The 19,351-nt window shown below is 51.1% G+C and overlaps 1 protein-coding gene across 1 annotated transcript in view; it reads left to right on the top strand.

Moving 5' to 3' along the window:
* Window positions 1-9,273: 9,273 nt before the first annotated feature.
* The window catches only part of UBE2O (ubiquitin conjugating enzyme E2 O), a gene marked incomplete at its 5' end in the record, with an annotated part of 59,143 nt that continues 49,065 nt past the window's right edge, over window positions 9,274-19,351 (top strand). The window contains one exon of the mRNA XM_083874325.1: window positions 9,274-9,651. Coding sequence (XP_083730451.1) covers window positions 9,274-9,651 — 378 coding nt within the window. The remainder of the gene's footprint in view (window positions 9,652-19,351) is intronic.

Raw genomic sequence — 19,351 nt, 5'->3', positions numbered from 1 at the left:
AGGACTGGCTGAACTCGTGCTGGGAATGGGTGGTTCATGCTTCTGCAGGAGGGAAGGAAAACAGGGTGAGCGCGAGGGGAGAGTGGGGTGCTGGGGGAGTGGGGGGTGGGTGTAGTGTTTGTAGAGCTTATTATGAAATCTTCTGGAACTCCTCGTCCTACTAATTGGATTAGGGACTCATCTGCATGAATAAATCCCAGAGTAGGTAAGAGGGTAAGCTCAGGGGGCCTTGGAAATGCAGTGGTGGTTTGATCCTGGGGGTGCTGAGTGCCTGGGGTGAGTTCTGGGGAGATGCTGCTGGATCAGGCCAGGGATGGCTGTGCAGGGATGGTAGGCAGAGAGGGCAGTTGAATATGGCCCCAGGCAGGGCTGGCATTTCAGTTGCCATGGGAATTATGGATTGTGCAATTATAGAATGGTTTGGGTTGGAAAGGACTGTTAAAGGTCATGTAGTTCACCCCCATGCAGTGAGAAGGGACACCTTCCACCAGCCCAGGTTCCTCAGGGGTGTTTGCTCTCCCATAGCCACCATTCAGTGCTCACTGGCCAAGAGCAAGTCTTTATCCCAGAGCATATGAAGGCTGAAAACAACTGAGTCACACAAAGTCTCTGCAGGGACACCCATGGAGCTGAAGGGTTCAAAACCTCATCTTTAAATGGCTGCTCCAATCCCATTAGAGAAAACTGGGAAAGGGCAATCAGATCCCTCCAGCTATTTTTAGAAATTGCCTGAAACTCCAATCAGCAACACCCTGGAGCAGTAGTCAGGGAAGGGGAAAAGTTGCTCCTTGTTTGTTTTCCTTGTATTTTTTCCCCTCCAGCACGTTATTTCTGGCAAGCCAGATTATACAGCTGAAGGGCTGATATATTTATGTTTGTTTTCTAGAAATGAACTTCTTGCTTTGCTTCTCAGCTCCCTAAAAAGTCAAAGGTTTTCTGGGCAGGCGGGGGGAAGCACAGAACCTGCAGAGCACAGAGGAACCAACAGTGCTCCCTACCCCTGGAGAAAACCACAAGCCCTGCACAGCCATGGGGGTACCATGGGAAGCATCAAACCTGCAGAAGTGAAGGAAACTGCCCAAGTCCCAAAGTGAGAAACAGTAATAAGGAAAATTCTCTCCCCATGGCTCATCTGTCCTCTGATGCTCCAGCAAAGCCTCCTGTATTTGTTCAAGTCACTTATACCCCAGGCTGAATTTTGTGCTGTGACTCCTTGCCAGTCCTGCCTGAGATGAGCCCACTATGTTTGCATATCATAGCAGTGACCAAGAGCTTGCTCTGTAAATTTTTCCTGCCATTACTTGTGTTTGTGCACCAGAAATCTGAGCATCCCCATGCTCCAGAGAGATGCTCAGAGGTGAATAAACAGGCAGGTGCACAGTGCCCCTCTGGCAGCATCTTTTACTAAGTTATGAATTGTCTGCCTGGGTTTGGAGCTGGAATTTTTTAATTAGTTGACAGTACAGAGTTATCCACCCAGTCTTAAAGTTAAATGCTCTGTGCAAAAGAGCTCAAGTTCTTCCCATATCAAGAACATGGAGGGTTTCAGTGAGCAGAGTCCCTGCAGCTGGGTTTTGGAAGCACGAGTTGGAAGTGTAGGGGTGAGACAGGGGCTGGGATGAGACTCACACCCTTCCCTGTGCCCAAACCACTCCTCAGCAAGCCAAGGTCTGTATACCAACCTCCCACCCCTCTGAGGAAATCCCCTCCGCCCTGGGCTACAGGAGCAAGTCCCAGTGGCCAGGGGAGCAGCAGGTGTCCCCGAGGCTGCCAGGACCCCGGGATGTGACAGGGATGTGATGCTTACCCGCCGGGGCCCCGCGCCGCTCCCTGCCCGCCTGCCTCCAGGGGTGCTGTGCCAGCGCCGGCAGGAGAGGAGGATCTCGGGTTTTGCCTCCCCTCCTCTGTCTGCTGCGTCCTCCACAGCCCCAGCTTTTATATATTTGTTATTTCTGGAGCACGTGATGACATCCTAAGGAGTTTAGAACTCCGATGAAAGACAGAGAGAGGTGAGAGGCTTTAAGGTGTCAGGCCAGCAAAGGGATCACTTTAGGCTTTTTTTTTTTTTTTTTTTTTTTTTTTTTTTTTTTTTTTTTTTTTCCACTGGCGTGACTGGCTGTAGAGGGATAAAGCATTTAGCTGATTGCTCTGCTCTGCGGGCTGGGCAGGGAGAGCAGGGGGCTTAGCCAGGAAAGGGAGCCCGGTCCTGTGCCTCATCCTGACCTCCCCAACAGCATCAGGAGCCCATAGGAAGCCAAAGGCAGCCGTGCCCAGAATGGATGAGCTTTATTTGGGGAAGGATGGGGAGGCTGCTGGTTGTGCCAGGCATGATCATTGCTTGGGCTGGAGCAGGGAGGAGTTTCTCAAGGGAATCAGCTGACTCTTTTAGGATGGAGAGTCAGACCAGAGGTTTCTTGCCCAAGGAGCTTATTCCAAAAACCAAGCATGTCTCCCCCGTGCAGCCCTCTGTCCCCGAGAGCTGTTACATAAGAGACTGGACAGGCACAACCAGCAATGTTTGTCCCCATCAGGACACGTGTAATAAAAGGGAGATTATCCCAGGCAGGAGCATGATGTTGGCATCATCATTATCATTGGGAACCAGCTGCAGCCCTGAAAGCCTGGAGCAGGAGGCAAAGCTGGCTTTGCTCCACTGGAGACATTTCCAGGGCAGCTCTGGACCTGCTTTAGCTTCCAGCCATGGGCAAAATAACCTGGAGCTACCCCTTATCTCTGTCTTTTAAGGTTTTTTTCATTGAATCAAAACAGAAATATGACCCAGCAGCTTTTTGCTCTTCAGAAATGGCATTTTGGAGCAACTCCCAGCCATTAAAACAGCCCGGCAGAGCAGAGGTTGGCCCGTGGCTGGAATAGTCAATCAGGGTCTGTCTCTTCCTGCTCCCACACAGCTGCGGAGGGTCAACAACTCCATTAAATTAGAGCCACAGCAGCGCGCCTAGATTTGCATATTTAGCAGCTCTCTCAGCATCTTCAAAGAGCCCCGAGCTGTCGCTGCGGCCCCGCGGCCGGGCCGGTCCCTCTGTTGGAGAACCCACTCAGGAAGACAGCAATTATCTCCGGGCAGGGATTTGCAGCGAGGGGCGACATGTGGGAGGCAGATGAATCACGGCTCGGCCCCCCCTGTGCCAGGGCTGGGGAATGGAGCCGTGCACACGCAGCTCGGGGGCTCCTCAGCCGTGCCGGGCTGTGTCCCGGCCCCGCCGCCCTGCCCCGTTATCCCGCTGCTCAGCGGATTAAGCCGCTTGCGGTGTCTGCAGCCCCGGCTTTGGGGCCGGCTCTGCCATCACGGCATTCAGATGGCAGCGGGATCCTTCCCTGTGTGACGCCCTTGGAGAGGTTTCTCTCTCAGGCTCACGTAATTGCATAATTCCCAAGCTGGGCGCTGTTTACATCCCTGTTTGGCACCTTCCTCTGGCTTGGCCATGGGGACCCACATTTCCAGGAGGGTGATGCTTTGCTCCTGGCAGTGACCTAACAGCAGGGCTCTGCAGTTGGGCATTGCTGCAAGGTCAGCTGTGGGCTCTGATTTCCTTCTCTCTCCCTCCTTCCTTTTCATCACCCGTGCTGGTGCTTGTTGTTGCTGTGACTTCCCAGCAGGATGTGGCTCTTTGGACATACTCAGTATTCTCAGCACTTGCCAGGTTGCCCACCTGCTGCTTCTATCCCCCAGTGCTCCCTCTCAAGCTGCCAGGAGTGGCTTTAATTCACCAGCAGCTCCTGAGAAGCCAGAGTGCTTCCAGCCTTTCCTCTGGAGCAGGACATTGTGGTTTAGGAACTTGCCAGCTGCTGCTCTTTCAAAATAGCAATACAGGGCTCCTATGGAGGGTGGCCAGCCCCCAGCCCCATGCTCTGAAGAGGCCCTGGAGGGGCTGGTTCAGCTCTGTGCTCTGAAGTGTTTATATATGGTATATATGGGGGGGTTTTATTCATATTATATATATATATATAATATGAATAACATGCAAATATACATGTATATGTCTTTCCTCGGGCATATTCCCTTTGGCCCATCAGTGGCAGGACTGATTCACTCCGCAGACATTCTAAGGGAGCTGGGGAAGGGATAAAAGGATGCTACTTCACAGCTTATTTGGGTTCTCAACAATGGTTGGGAAGAGGCTTTGAACTCTGACCTGCAGTAGATAAACACTTGCCTTTGCAGGGCTGAGGTACCTTGCTGCTCTTCTGCCTTTGAGAAAGGAGAACAAACAAGCCTGGCAGACAGTTTCAGCCATGTCTGCTTGGCCATGGCAACCTCAGCCAAAAGCAGGAGATTGGGTTCCAGGACCCCGCCAGGACCTCTTTTGTCCCTTCCCTGGAGCACAGCACTGCTGGTGATTTACCTCCTGTCCTCTCCTCGATCTGGGGTTTGTAACTAGGTCACAGCCACTGCTGGCACAGTCCTGGGGGGGAAGGGGCTCAGTGGGGGCTGCAGGAGCTTCTCTGGGAGGAGAGGGCTGGGCAGGTGGGAAGGAGCTCAGGAGAGGCAGCTCCACCCTCCAGACCCACACCTCCAAGCAGTTTAGAGCCAGTCCAGCTTTGGAAAGAGGAGATCCCAGCAGTCTGGCAATTGTGGGACACCCTGCTCCTTACAGGAGCTGTCCTGCCCTCGATCCAGCCCTAACCCTGCTGGGACACTGCTGGGAGCCAGGGTCACCCCTGGACGTGGCTGGGGACCAGATGCCACCCCGGGGGGGAGAAAAATCCTGGAGGGCAAGGCTGAGCCTGGAGCAATCCCACTGGGAGGGTTGTGAGGTCTTGGTCTCAGTGAAAAGGGTGAGAGGAGGGAGCAGGGGAGGATCATGCTCACATTGAGTTGTTCATGGACAAGGTGATGCTGCTCGGAATCCTTTGTAGGAGAGCCAGCAGAGTTTGGTCAGGGCAGCACAAGCAGAGAGGGAAGGGCTGGGTGATCACGATTCCTGCGGGATCACAGAACGGCTTGAGGTGGAAGGGATCTCACAGACCATCTCATTATCTGCCCACCCAGCCTCCAGAGGCTCTCCGGGATCACAGAGACAGGATGAAGGATTTCGCCATATGCTGCATCACTTGCTCATATTTCTGTTCCCTGATGTTAATGGGGACACAGGGACTCCTGCTGATCTGCTCGTCTGCGTGATGATGAAGATAAACCCCCATTTCTCCCTGCGGGAGGGTCTGGAAACATTCCCTGTGACACGAGCTGCTCTGAGAGACATTTCCTGAAGGCACCAGCTCTTCCCAGCAGGGAAAGGACAGGGACTCTGTGAAGCATCAAAAGAGAGAAATACCGGGAGGATTGGCCAAGGAGGGGTTGCAGAGGGGGGTGCAGCGCTCCCCTGTACCTGAGCGCCGAGCCCTGAGCCGCCCGCAGCCCCTGGGGACACACGGGCCGGTGTCACCCGCTCCCCCCGGCAGAGCGGGGCCGCCGGGAGGCGACAGCCCACGAGGTGGCACCAGAGCCCCGCCGCAGCCCGGCACCGCCACCGGCACCGGGAGGACACCGCGGGACCCTGCGAGCAGCTACATCGCGGTGCCCTTGGGTACCTGGCACCCTCCGGCCATCCCCGGTGGACATCCCGGCATCCAGAGGTCATTCCAGTCCCTGTGGACATCCCAGAGCCTGGCAGACATCCCCTACACCCGGCAGACATCCTGGTACCCTGCTGGCATCCTTGGCACCTGCCGTGCCTCCTTGCATCCTGTGGGTATCCTCAGTGCCTGGCAGCCCCCCAGCAGCCTGTGGGCACCCTGTGGGCACCCTTTGCCCTTAAACCCTGTGCAAAGGTTCCCTGTGAGAGAACTATGGAGGAAGGACAGGGCTTGCTTTTCACCAGTATCTCTACAGGGAGATAAAGGATATCCTGGGCATCCCAGCACTTGCTGGGCATCTTGGCACCCTCTGGGTATCCTGGCACCCTCCGGGCGTTCTGACACACCCTCGGGGCAGCAGTGTCTCAGCAGGGAGATGCTGGTGATCTAACCTGAGTGCCATAAGGTGGTTAGATCACAGGACAGCTTGGTTCCAGGGAGGATGTTCTCCTGCAGAGCAAAGGCCATCCCTTCCCAAAACAGCCTCACCAGCAAGAATTGTCCCAAAACTGGGCAGGGAAGCAGCTTGACATGTGTCACTTTGCAGGAGTCCTGCGTGTTTTGCTGGCTGGTGTGGACATGCAGAGGTGCCTCAGTGGACGTCTGAACAGTGATGTTAAACAGGAGATTCTCATTTTGACACCCAGGCACTGTAAAATATGAAGGCTGTCAATATTGTGACAGCCCAGGCCCTGGGCTGTTGTGTCCTAAAAAAAGCAGCCAGTCCTCCTTCAGAGCCACTTCCTGCTGGAAGCATATCAGAACTCCAGCTGGGATCAGAGTGCAAAAACACACCCAGCTCGACTCCTGCTAACGAGCAAACAGCCCTGACTTGTCCCCATTATAATCCCCCTGCCGTGAGCCCGGTCAGGGGTATAATGTGATTGTTTTCATGGCTATTTGTGGCTACCTGAACCCCCAGCACTGCTCTTCAGCACATAATTGCCCTGAAGAGGGACAGTTTCCATCTCCACACATGATGGTGCCCATTACTGTATCTATATTTTATTATGGCTGTTGCAATGTACATTAAGGAGATGATGAGGAGCATCGCTGTGCTGGATAAAACTCTGCTTTGAAACCTCGAGAAGACATGGCATCAGATTAAATGAAGTCAAAGGACACCTTCTGCCTTTCTCAAAGGCCTGATTCTGCTTCCACAAAGGCACAATTCTCCCTGGCTTCAGAGGAAGAGGGCTTGGCACCTTGTCCACAGCTCCAGGTGGGCTGGATGAACACCCTGGGGAGATGATTCCAGCACAGCCATTTCAGAGAGTGAAATCCTCATGCCAGAGGCACTCCTGCTCTAGAAGTCCTGAGTGCTGCTTATCAACCCTACCCCTTGTCCACTTCGAAGAGGTCAGGGTGTGTGAATGCAGGTCTGTATTCCCAGGAGCATATCCCTAGAAACAGCTGTAAACCCACAGTGGCACTGACTGGATATTTAAACTGCCTTTCCCTATAGGGCATGCTGCTATTTAGCCACCCAGTGGTCCCTTTTAGCTCTTTCTGATTAACAGGATGCTGTGGGGAGGAATTAAATGCTGGGGTGGAGGCAGAATGGGCCTGGGAGAAGACAGGGGCTGGAGGACACAGCTGCAGACTGCCTGCAGCTCCCTGATTTGGAGGCAGGACAGGGATAGTTTGTACTTCTCCATCCCCTCGAGCATCCTGCTGACCTGCCACCCACACCCAGGGGTGGTGAGGAGCTGGGCAGAGCTGCCAGTGCCCCCATCACCCACACACTGCCTGCCCCAGCCTCTTCTCAGCTGCTCTCCAGGGCTTTAGGGCCATTTGCAAGATTGGAAAATCCCAATCTGGAGGGGAGGGTTCAAGAATTCAGGAGGCAAGCACGGGCAGACCTTTATCCTGGTTGCTGTTACTAAAAGGAGAAGCCTTGTAAGGTGGACTGAAAGCCAGCTGGTTGATCCAGGCAAGGCAGAGCAGTCTGGGAGGGAGAGGGCAAGAAGGAAAACACTGCTCTGCTGCTCCTGGGTTTTATTTTTTCTGCAAGAGAACAAATTAGGCTGAGCATTTCAGGCATTTTCTTGATATTCAAGCCAGCACTGCACAGGCAGGAAGGTCTAGGGAGAGAAGAGGCAGGATGTGTTGTGGTAAAGGATAGGCAGTGAAGGCTATTTTGGATTCCTTTAGTCCTTTGCCTGCCAGAGCAGCAGGACCTGCTCAAAAAAACTTTTCTATTTACAAAATCTCTGCAGACAGAGGGGAAAAAATCCTTAGAGTCGACGAAGCCAAATATTCGGCTCATTTGCACACCCTAATGAGGGCTTCTAGGAGCCATGAAAGGCAAGACCCGGCTTTGATGTCAGCTGGAGAGCAGCTCCCAGCATCGAGCAGTGCCCAGTGCCAGGAGGGCCCCCCAGCTGTGCCCAGGCAGAGGGATCTGTAAACAGCACAGCCCCCAGCTCTGGGGAGTGGGAGATGCTGCAGGGCAGCCCCCAGTGACTGAGGACTGGGCCGTGATGCAGAGCAGTGTCCCCTGTCACTGGGGCTCAGGGACAATGCAGTGCAGCCCTGTGTCTCCGGGGACCAGGGGATGATGCAGTACAGGCTCCTCTGTCCCTGGGGACGGTGCAATGCAGCCTCTCCCCCCACCCCTGGGGTTCCTGGGATGATGCAGCCGAGCCCCCCATCCCCGGGGACCAGGGAACGGTGCACTGCAACCCCCCAGCCCTGGGGATCAGAGCATGATGCAGCCCCCCCGCCATCCCTGGGGATGATCCAGTCGCTCCCCATCCTTGGGGATGGTGCAGAGCAGCCCCACATCCCCGGGGGTCAGAGGAGGGTGCAGCCCCCCATTCCTGGGGACGGTGATGCAATCCCCCTATCCCTGGGGATCAGAGGACGATGGAGTCCCCCCTGTCCTCCCCCAGCCAATCCCTGGGGCCAATGGTGCAGGGCAGCCCCCATCCCGGGGACGATGAGGCAATCCCCCCATCCCGGGGACGATGCAGCCCCCCATTCCCAGGACGATGATGCAATCCCCGATTCCCGGGAATCAGCAGACGATGCAGCCCCCCATCCCGGGGTAATGCAGCCCCCATCCCCGGGGATGATGATGCAATCCCCTGATTCCTGGGGACGATGCAGCCCCCCATCCCCTGGGGACGATGCAGTCCCCCATTCCCGGAGAGGATGATACAATCCCCCCATCCCCGGGGTTAATCCATCCCCCCATCCCGGGGTAATGCAGCCCTCATCCCCGGGGACGACGATGCAATCCCCCGATTCCTGGGGACGATGCAGCCCCCCATTGCCGGGGCGATGAAGTCCCCCATCCCCGGGACGATGCAGCCCCCATGCCCGGGAGACGATGCAGCCCCCATCTCCGGGGATAATGATGCAATCTCCCGATTCCCGGGGACGTTGAAGCCCCCCATCCCCGGGGATGATGATGCAGCCCCCATCCCAGGGATGATGATGCAATCCCCCAATTCCCGGGGACCAGCAGACGACCCGCCCCCGTCCTCGGCCCCGCCCCGTCCCCGCCTTTGGCCCCGCCCCATCCCCGCCCTCCCCTCCCGCCCCACCCCGATGTGGGCGTGGCCTGTGTCCGCCGGGGGCGTGTCCTCCCTGTCCCCGCCCCCGGGCCGTTACTTGCCGCCCCTCCCCTGCCCTCCCCCTCCTGCCGGCCGCGCGCTCCCGCTCACCGGCGCCATGGCGGACCAGCCCGAGGAGGGGGCCCCGGCACCGCCGGCACCGGCACCCCCGGCTCCCCCCGCCGCGCTGCCCCTCTCCGCCCCGCCGGGCGGCTCCCAGCGCCTCCTCTTCTCGCACGACCTGGTGTCGGGTCGCTACCGCGGCTCCGTGCGCTTCGGCCTGGTGCGCCTGATCCACGGCGAGGACTCGGAGGAGGACTCTGAGGAGGGCGGGCGCGGGGCCGCGGCCGGCGGCGCCGCCAGCTCGGGCGGCTCCGAGTCGGGAGGCCCCGGCGGCGGCGGCGGGGAGGAGGGCCGCGCCAGCCCGCTGCGGCGGGGCTACGTGCGGGTGCAGTGGTACCCGGAGGGCATCAAGCAGCACGTCAAGGAGACCAAGGTAACCGGGGCGGGGGGCGGCCTGCGCGGGCCCGGGTCTCTCCCCGGGGGGCTGGCGCCGGTTGCAAGAGCGGGGCGCCGCCTCGGAGGCCTCCCGGGGCAGGGCCTGCTCGGCCTGCGGGGTCGGTGCGCTGGAGGCTCCCGAGCAGGAGGTCGCTGCCCCGTTCTCCCCCGTGACGCCCGGCCTTGCCCGCCCGTGCAGCCGGAGCGGGGAGGGGGCCGGTGTTCTCCGGAGTGTGAAATCCCGTTCCCTCCCCTCATCGCGCTCCCTCTGGCAGCCCGGCATGGATGCTGCCGCTGCCTTGCGCTGCAGGCAGAGCACGGCTGCTCTGCTGAGGCGGCGGGGCTCGCTGGTGTAAGGGGAACCGTGCCTGTGAAGGTGATTTGAGTGAACTTCCAGACATCTCTGACTTGCTGGAGTTGTAGGCCGGTGTCTCAGCCTTTATCACACAGTGTCGTCATCGCCTGTTCTAGGGGAGTCAGCAGGGAAGCCACTCCTGGATAAAGATTTTAGCAGGAAGCAAACACGGCTTGGGTCTGCCCTTGTTTACGCCAGCGTTTGCCCCTTGCTAATGAGGCGCACGTAAATCTGTGGCATCTTAATTATATCTGACGCTCCACAAGGTGTAGGTCTGCACTGGAATATTCCCACTTCCCAAAGTTGGTCCGGGCTGGGGTTTTAGCCCAGGCTGACTGACAGCTCAGAGACAAAAGCGGGCGAGAGGGGCACTGTGATGGAGCACAAAGGGGCTGCCAGGGATGGGCGTTGCACTGAGCAGAACCGGTGCCTCCACTGTCCCTGCAGGCTCCCCCTGCTCCTCGGGGCTGGCAGCGGGAAGCAGGAGGCGTCTGGAGAACTGTCTGCTTTGCTGTTTCAGAAAGGGCCTCACACGCCGCAGGAGAGAGAGAGAGGGGAGAGACTGAGAGGAAGAAAGGTGTGTTGCAGTCCTAAAGGCATCGCTAGGATTGCCAGTGCTACAGAATGAGCTAAATTTAGGTGGTAGTGTCATTAGACACGTGACTGCTGGGAGATAAGGAAAATGAAAACAGGTATTCTGAAAGGATACTGCCACAGGATGGATTTCTACCTTTAAAATAAAAAAAACCCCCTTCTGTTCTCTAAAAAAAAAATAAATCCATAATTCAATCACTGCAACCTTCCAGTGTGTGTTGTTGCAGCAAAAATTTGTCCCAAGTTGAGTTTGGTTTTCAGCGTCTAAACAAAGCCACCTCCGTTTGGGTGAGTAAACACAGATTTAGTTGACGCTGTTGGGTTCCCAAACCCAGAAGTGTTAGCTCTGACTTCAGTCACTTGGTAGCTGCACCCATTGCAGTGTTAGAAAAAGCTGGACTGAGGAGCATCAGAAATCAAAGACAGTTATGTAAACAAACAGTCTATTTGTCTTCCCTTTTAGTGCTTCTGCCATGGTGTAGGTGCCTTTACCACTTGGGTAATGGACCCTGGGGAGAAGTTTCCTGAGTGCTTGAGAAATTTAGGTGTACTTCTATTGATTTTTTTTTTTTTTTTCTTTTTTTGGAAAGCTGCCCACTAACCAAATTGAGAGGCATTGTGTACAGTCTGCACTGCAGTTTGGGGTTGCTGAAAACAAACCTGACGCCACTGGAAACATGCAGTGGGATTGATCATGGTTTTGTGGTTATAAATTGGGTTTTTTTAGCTGTCTGCTGACCCAGCCCATTTTGGGTTCCACTGATGTGTAAGAACCAGCCAGGTAAGCCTGACATGATTGTCATTGTCTGTGCTGGGAGGGTACAAACCACAGGCATTATATGGTTATCCTGGGCATAAAGTTTGTTGGCTTTTTTTATGCTGTTTACCTACAGATACATCTTTTGGCTGTGCCTGACTTTTTAGCATTTTTGGCTGTGGGAGTCTTGTTTGATGTCCCTAAAACATTAACCTGTCCTGGTGACAGCTAAACCCTGCACTCCAGAGGATGCTTGTTACACTCTTTTTTATTTCCCTTAAATCTGAAATGGGCAGAGGGTAAAGATGCTCTTGGGGCCAGAGCTTTTGTGTGTCTATTTAGTGTGTCAGATCCTGATGCCACGCAGAAAGCTGGCTGCATGTCTGCCTCCTGTTTGTCAGGGGTCTGGGAATCCTGGCGCGTGTGCTGGATAGAGCAAGTTTTGTAACTGAGGGAGAAATAAAGCTGTTGGAAATTGTCAGTCCAGTGAAACAGCACCTTTGGCTTCCAGTGCAAAGGTCAAAAACAACTTCCTATACCCAGTTATAATCCTGGAGCTTTCCTGTCCAGTCATTTTTGCTGTTGTTTCTGGAAGTTCAGCACTGCTTTTTCCTGTTGGGAATAGTAGGCAGAGTGCCACTTAAACCCAGGCACAGAATTACTGATTTTAATCAGTAATAAAAACTTTCTCTTGAGATAGAGCTTAGCAGTTGATGCAAAGCCCCACCAGCTCCTCCAAGAATAGTGTATGTGAGCACATTCCTGCCTTTGGTTCCTCTGTTGATAGTCATTAGCAGCATAACAATGTTGTGAATAAAAGAAGAGCCAGGATTTCTTTCTCTCTGGCTTCAGGTGCTCCTTTCCTGCTTTCCATGGCCATGTCACCCATTTAAGACACTGGGAAATAACTGTTGCTGAGGATTGTAAAACCTCAGCAGACTTGGAAGGAGAAAGCTTCTCTTTCCAAATATTGGCCATCCGTGTCTTGCCTGACCCAGCAAATCTGCAGAGCAGTTCCTCTGTCTGCCTAAATCTATATCTGAATGTAACCTGGGAGGCAGGTTTGGAGGTACTATGAACTGCTGTGAACACCTGATGCTTTTCCTAATAAATTATCAGGAGTACTTGGGACCCAGCTGAATTTTAATTTCAGGATCTCTTGCTGTAGTTCAGCATTCCCACTGCACACTTCAACTGCCTTTGGGAACTTGATGGAATTGCTTGAACATCTTGGGTATTAGTCAGGCTCTGGGGACTTTAGAATCCTGCTGCCCTTCGTCCTGCCTCTCCCCTGAGAGCCTCAGAGCTCTCTGCCACCTTTCATTTTCACAGAGCTCTGGGTGAGGCAGACAGGCCTCTTGTGCAGCTGGAGGAAATGGAAAGTGCAGGTGTTGTGTTTCAGCACCTTATCTGAAGGCCTTCAGCCAGCCAGGCCTCCCAGGTTCCCTGTTCACTCTGGGAGTGGGGGCTTGCTGTGATGCTGTGACACACAGGCAGTGCTGGCTGATGTATTACAGTGTAGGAACCATTGCAGGACCCCAGCTTTGCCCCAGGAGTGCAGGTGCAATTTAAAAGAAGTTTTTTAGCAGCCTTTTTTATGAGGTCCAGAATACGATTTAGTTTGGATGACTTTCTTACCTCATTCAGCTTTGCTTTGGAAACAGATTCAAACTATCAGGACTCCTCAGACATAAGTTGGTGGCTGATAAACTCATTACCTGGAAATTGTCTGATGTTATCTCTAAAAGGCTCTCCATGAATTCAGCTCTGCTTCATCCCACACAGACCTTCTGTTCTTTTCTAGCCTTCACTCCTGTAATTTCCTGACCTCCAGATGTTGGGTCATGGATCTAACACAAGGTCACAGGAGGAGTTTCTGAAGATCCTCAAGGTCTGTGTTTTCCCTCTGTCCATTCACAGCCGCTCTGAGCCCTCACTGCTGGGATCCAGCCCACCAGCATTTCAGATGTTGATCCTAGCTAGTGACTTTGCAACTTATTTACAACTGGGGCATGAAAACAGCCTTAAAAATCTTCCATCTTCAAACCTGGTGAGGTGTTGGCCATCTGGAAGTGCAGTGATGCAGTGCGGGTGCATTGGGCAGGTGAAGAGGGATAGCAGGATCCTTTTCAGGGCCGTGAGGAAATGCTGGCCACAGTGCCAAGCTCTGGTTCTGTTGCAGAACACAAATTCCATGCCCATAAACTATTAATAGTGGGTTTTACTGAGTGAGGAAGCTGTGTCTAACCCTCTTCTTGCATCTGACATTTCAGTTAGTCTCCCAGGGGGGTTCTTTGAAACCACCTGATGTTTGTAGCTGTTAAGAGACAGAAGAGAAAAGGCTTACTGGAATTTTTGCAGTTCTGCATAACGTAGAACCAATTAATGTGTGACCTTTCCATCCTGTGAGTATCCATTGCAAGGTTAGGTACCCTTGGGTCAATTCCCTGTTTTACTTTGATTTGTTTGGCTCTTGTGATATAGACTTGGGGATCGTCATTAATATTTTACTGCAAAAGTGGAATCCGGCACAATTCACAGTGTGGAAGTCTCAGGAGTACTAAATATTGTACACTGTTAGTGTTTTGTGTACTGTGTGCAGAGTGAATTGGTAATTCAGGAGTTGAAAGTGGCCATCTGGGCTAAGCCATTTTTTATAATTATTCCAAATGCAGACAGGAGTGTTATTTTTAAAATGGACAAAGCCCATCCTCAAGCAAGCAGTGTTTGTGATGTGCTCTCTTCCAAGGTGTGCGCCCTTTCAGTGTGCTGCTATAGCTTAAAAAAAGAACCCAAACTAAATTAGTAATGCTTTTAGGACTAGTAAACAAACTAATGTGCACTAAAAGCTTTAGAAGGAATCAATCAATACCCATGACAGGCTCTGAAATACCTGTGTGGGTGAGACATTTTGCTGCAGCTTTCTCATACAAGTTTATTTGCTGATGCAATGCAGCTCCAGTGCAGACTTTGGCAAAAAAGGGACTTCAGGCAATTTTATAAAGTTTCTTTTTTGGCTGAAGATTCTTTATTGAAGTTAAATAGCAGCAGCTTTGACAGATGTGTTTTGGGACAAGGTCTTGCTTGCCTATGGCAGCTGTCCTCAGGGCCTCTCCTCTCTTCAGAGGAAAGACATTTTTAATGTTCAACATCTGTGTTGGTGTGGGAAATAATTGGTGTTTGGAAAGCTAAAAGCCTCTTCTCCTTTGACTGTTTAATTGCTTGGGGGATTTCAAAGGCTCAGAAGGTGATGACACCTTCCTAAATGCTACTTAGGAAAACCCTGTCTCATTTTTTCCATTCTGCTGGTACCTCCCACATGTGCAGGGTCTTTGCCCAAAGGGACCCATGTTTAGGTCATCCTAAGTACAGGAGCTGATCATTTGAGCTGAAATCCTTGTGCTTGCTTTTGAGGTTGGCAGTTTTGACTTTCCTGGAACTGAGAGATGTGAGATGATGGCTCAGCATTTTACATAGTTCTCCAGAGTACTTGACCTGTAACTCAGCTCAGGCTCTACCTTGTGTAGCTGGTGTGTCCCATTCCTGAGACCTTTAGACCTGTGGCAAGGTATGAGAATGCTAACTCCTGTGGGGAAAAAAAAAAAAAAAAACAAACTCAAGAGAGACTCCATGGTAATGTTTGGACTTTCTTCCATTTGCTTTTAGGCTCCTAAATAGAAATGTACATGTTTATATCTGAATCAAAAATATTCTGCTAACTTGAATTTGTGAAGTTCAGCAAAAGTGATTTTCTGTTAATGACAATGTCCCGGGACTGGGATAGGGCTTTTTCTTTCTGAATGTTAAATGTTTCTGCTCTAAAGGGAGCAGGAAACTTTGAGGGGTAATGATTGTTAGGGCAGATTAAAAACATCACATACTATGAACAGCATGTGGTTTTGACAGTAAAGATGCTGGGGGTTGCTGGTTACTGTAATAGCTGCAGCACTTTCAGATGTCCCTGAGTTTCAAGCTGACAGGTGTTTTTTTGGGTTTAATGCTGTTTCTAGTCTGTGCTGACTGAATTTCAGAAGATGCTGTGCCTGTGGTGGTACAGAGCACACATAGCCCAGCTTGTTGCAGTTGGAGACTTTACAGACTTGGGTGCATTTCTGGATAGAAAACATCTCTTCCTGTGCATTTCAGGGTTATTGTTACCTCCTGTGTGTGTTTGACTGCACATCTGGCCAAAAGAAAGGGATGGTGTTGTGTGTCTGCTGTGCTTTCTGCCCCATTTTTGGGGGCACTTGGACCAGGCCATGGAAGAGACACACAAGAGGAAACTGTGAACCTTTACTGGGCTCAAATCTTCAGTGTGTGGTGTAGATGGAAACAAATATTGTGGATTTGGATTTGATAAATATGGGTATGAATTTGATAACTGTGTTGGATATGTGCATGTGCAGGAGAGGTAAGGGGAAGTGCAGGTGATGTTATCTTTGTTTTCTGCCCTTAATTGTATTAGGGTTTAGAGCAACTTAATGGAGAGACAGATCCAATAAGTACCTGCAGGTGGAATTTCTTCCTCTCACAGAATGACTTGTAGACTAAGGCTAAAACCATGGGTTGAGAGTGGGCAGATTTGAAGACTAAAGTCTGTACCTCTGTACATGTTTTGGATTGCTTTTTAAAGAAATAGCATCACTTTTATGCTTTGTTTAGCCTTCTCCATCAGTCAGGAGGTGCAGGTTGTACCAGAGAAGCTCTGACTGCAGGGAGCTGCAGTTCAATTCAGGTTACTGGGAAGACTTAAGCTAAATAGCATTGATGCTTCTGTGCTGGGAGATAAGAGTGTGCACTGTGTACCTGCTGACCTTCTGGTCTAAAATTTAACAAATGATTCGTTAATGTGTGGAAGTGGTGTCTTAGACCAGTATCCTGAGGGGGCCTCTGTAGTTTTGGTGGGGTTTTGGGTTTGCTTGCTGTGTTAGCTGCTGCCATGGTGTATCAGGTTGCTTGGATATACAAGGTGGAAGCCAAGATATGAAATGCTTTTTATGCACATATGCTGAGATCTTGAAAGTGGGACACATCATGCTACACCATAAATAATCTGTCCAGTTTTTCAAAGGGTTTGAACAACCAGCTCCCTGATGATGTGTGTTGGATGCTCTAGGTAGGTAGGCTTCTTTGGGATTGCAAAGCTGGGTTTTTTCCATGCTTTTGCCATTGTCTTTAAAATCATAACCTCTGTTTCTTTCCTCAACAGCTGGTGCTGCTGCTCTCTGTGTGAAAGAATGGGCAGTGTGAAGGCTGTTGGCAGGAGGTGAGACCAAGGGCTGGCAGCAGAGCAGGCCGGGAGAGGACAGGAGCACTTGGTGTCTCACTGTAGCTTCCAGGCCAGGAAAAATTAAATTCACAGGAGTACATTAGGAACAAGGAAACCATGCTCAGCTTGCATTTGCAGTGGTATCACTTCACAGCCTCTGGTTACAGCCTCTTGAGTTGAAGAGGGACTGCATAGCCATACTCTTGGTCCATTAAGCAGGATTGGTTTTGTACAATAAAACTGCAGCAGTGGTACCGTGTGGTTCTGTATTCAGCACACATCAGACACAGTCTCAGTGGTTTGCTCTTACTGCTGCCTGTAAAACCTTCAGCTTTTCTGCTTGTGAGGGAGGAGTTTGGAGACAGACGAGTGAAGAGGGCTATTTAATCACCAGCTGAAAAGATGAGGAGCTTAAGGCTTTAAACTATTTTTCTTAGCCTGGAGCTGGGAGTTCTGGTACCTTATTCCTGTGGAAGTGACTGGGTACAGTTGTCATTTGTCAGTGGATGATGAACCTTCTGCTTAGAGAAATACACTAATATGGTGAGCTGGAATTAGTTCCATCATGACTGATTTATTTTTTTGCCTACTTTTGAAAGGATATAACTTCTTTGAGAATAAAAGAACTTTGTGTATGAATCATTTGGGTGTAAGAAATGGTGCTGCTTTTCTGCTGATAAAGGATACTTAGCAAATAAGTAGCACTTTTCATCTTCAAAGCATTTTCAGTGCTCTGATGTGGCAGTGGGTGTTGGAAAGGTGACAGAAACTCTCCCCTCAGGTGACTCTGGGTAAGACAGCCAGCATTTGGGCTGCCAGGTGGTGTTTTCCTGGGGTGTGCTCAGTGCTTTCTCTCTTTGACCATTCCCAGGGCTTAACAGCATGAGCTGGCTGATCAGTGGAAAAACTTTGACATTCCTCAGTGCAGTTACAGCTAGAGATTTGTCTGGGGAAATTACTCTCAGGCAGAGCCACAATACATTGGTTATTTGGCATATGTGTGAAATAGGATGCTTGGGAACTCACCACTTGGCATTGAGTAACTCAAGTTTGATTTGGTTTCACTGATGTGAGGAGCTAAACTGAGTAACCCAGTGTTTTAAAAGTTAGTTTAGGTGTAAATACAGTGAGCTGGGGGTTTTGCAAGGCTGGGTGAGAAGTGTAGTCAGTGAAAAGCAGCCAAGATTAACTCCTATGTTAGATCATAGTGGTGTTTCTGAAATCAAGTGGGTGTTTTCAGACCTCTTGGCTCAAGATCTGTTGTTAGAGAACTGGTTCTAGATCTCAGCCCTCAGTGAAATTGTTGGCAGCAGCTATAGTGAAACAATTGGAGCCTGAGTAATACTGATCACCAAGAAACTTTTGCGTTTTCCTTTACCTTCATGGTACTAAAATGACTATTCTGCTTTACCTGCTGCTGGAGAGGGGTGGAGGTGTCAGCGGTGAGGGGCTGCTGCCCATCCCGAGTGTCCAGTGCTCTGCTCTGCTCTCTGCCCTCACATCTTTGCTTTTCAGTGTTTGGAGTGAGTGTGCACACAGCACTGCTTAATTTTTTGTTACCAGTTGATGAGATTTCCAGCAAGGCCCTACTTGTCCTTTGGCTTTGTCTACTTTTGAAGATGGAAGTTGGGGGGTTTTTTCTCTCTTGGACAGTGGGTTATGTATCTAATCCAACTGAATAAATCTCATGACTATTGCAATATTTATGCTTCTGTTCAGCCTCTGAGTCCAAGTTCCTTGAAACAATATTAGTCTTGAGACAAAATAGCCACATTTTCTAAATTTAGAGTTACTACACAGTTGGATAACTGGCTGGAAATGATACATCATGAACCTCCTCCTCAGATTTTTGTCCTTAGCACATGTGACTTCTGTCAGAAGTCTTTTCTCTGTCCTTGTGCTGCAGGTTGTTGAAGTTGCTTTAATTTCCCATAATGTGATACAGCCTTGTCTTAGAGAACTGTCCATGGGTTCAGTGTAAAGCAGAAAGTGGGAGGAAGGAAGAGAAGGGTCTCCATCCTTTGTTTAAAATTTGTCTTTGTTTTTTGTTTCTTAAAGTCTGCAGATGGGGATGATTCATTTGCTTCCTGTAAGGGTGGTCTGGCCAACATTTCAAGTGTATTCCGAAGAGCTTGAGAAGTTCTTCCTAGTTGTAGTAGTACATAATCACAGAACTTCCTCGACTGTGCATCTCTGTACATTCCTGAAATACAAGAAGGAAGAGAGCATCCTGTGGAATGCCACAGCAGGGAAGGTGACACTGTACAGGAAACACCAGCATTTCTGGCTGCTTAGTTTAGGAAGAAACTTCACAATGGCTTTCTTAATTCATTAACTGACATTGTTATCATCCTAATGTTGTGGGATCTCACTTTGTGTTAAAATTGGACAAGCAGATCCAGTGTGTGTCATTGACTCAGCATTGACTCAGTAACTACTTTTTCACCCAACAACATCTGACCTGCAGAGCTGATTCAGCTTTTTGGTGCTTTTGACTCTGGGGCGAGAAACTTCCTCTGTTTAGTTTTGTGTGGTGGTGGGGATTGTGCTGGTACATGATGGAGAAAAATGTCATTTGGTTCACAAATGAAATCTGCCCTGTAATGATAAAGCCAAGCACGGGGTAACTTTATTGTAACAAAGTGTGTGCTGGGCAGGAGCTCACTATGAGCACTCTGAGGGCATCACTGCAGGAGCAGCCTGTTCTGTCTCTCAGGGAAGTT

This window comes from Zosterops lateralis (genome assembly GCF_965231275.1).
Source record: "Zosterops lateralis genome assembly, chromosome: 18".
In the NCBI taxonomy this organism is placed as follows: domain Eukaryota; kingdom Metazoa; phylum Chordata; class Aves; order Passeriformes; family Zosteropidae; genus Zosterops; species Zosterops lateralis.
This window is presented reverse-complemented; position numbering and strand designations above follow the sequence as displayed.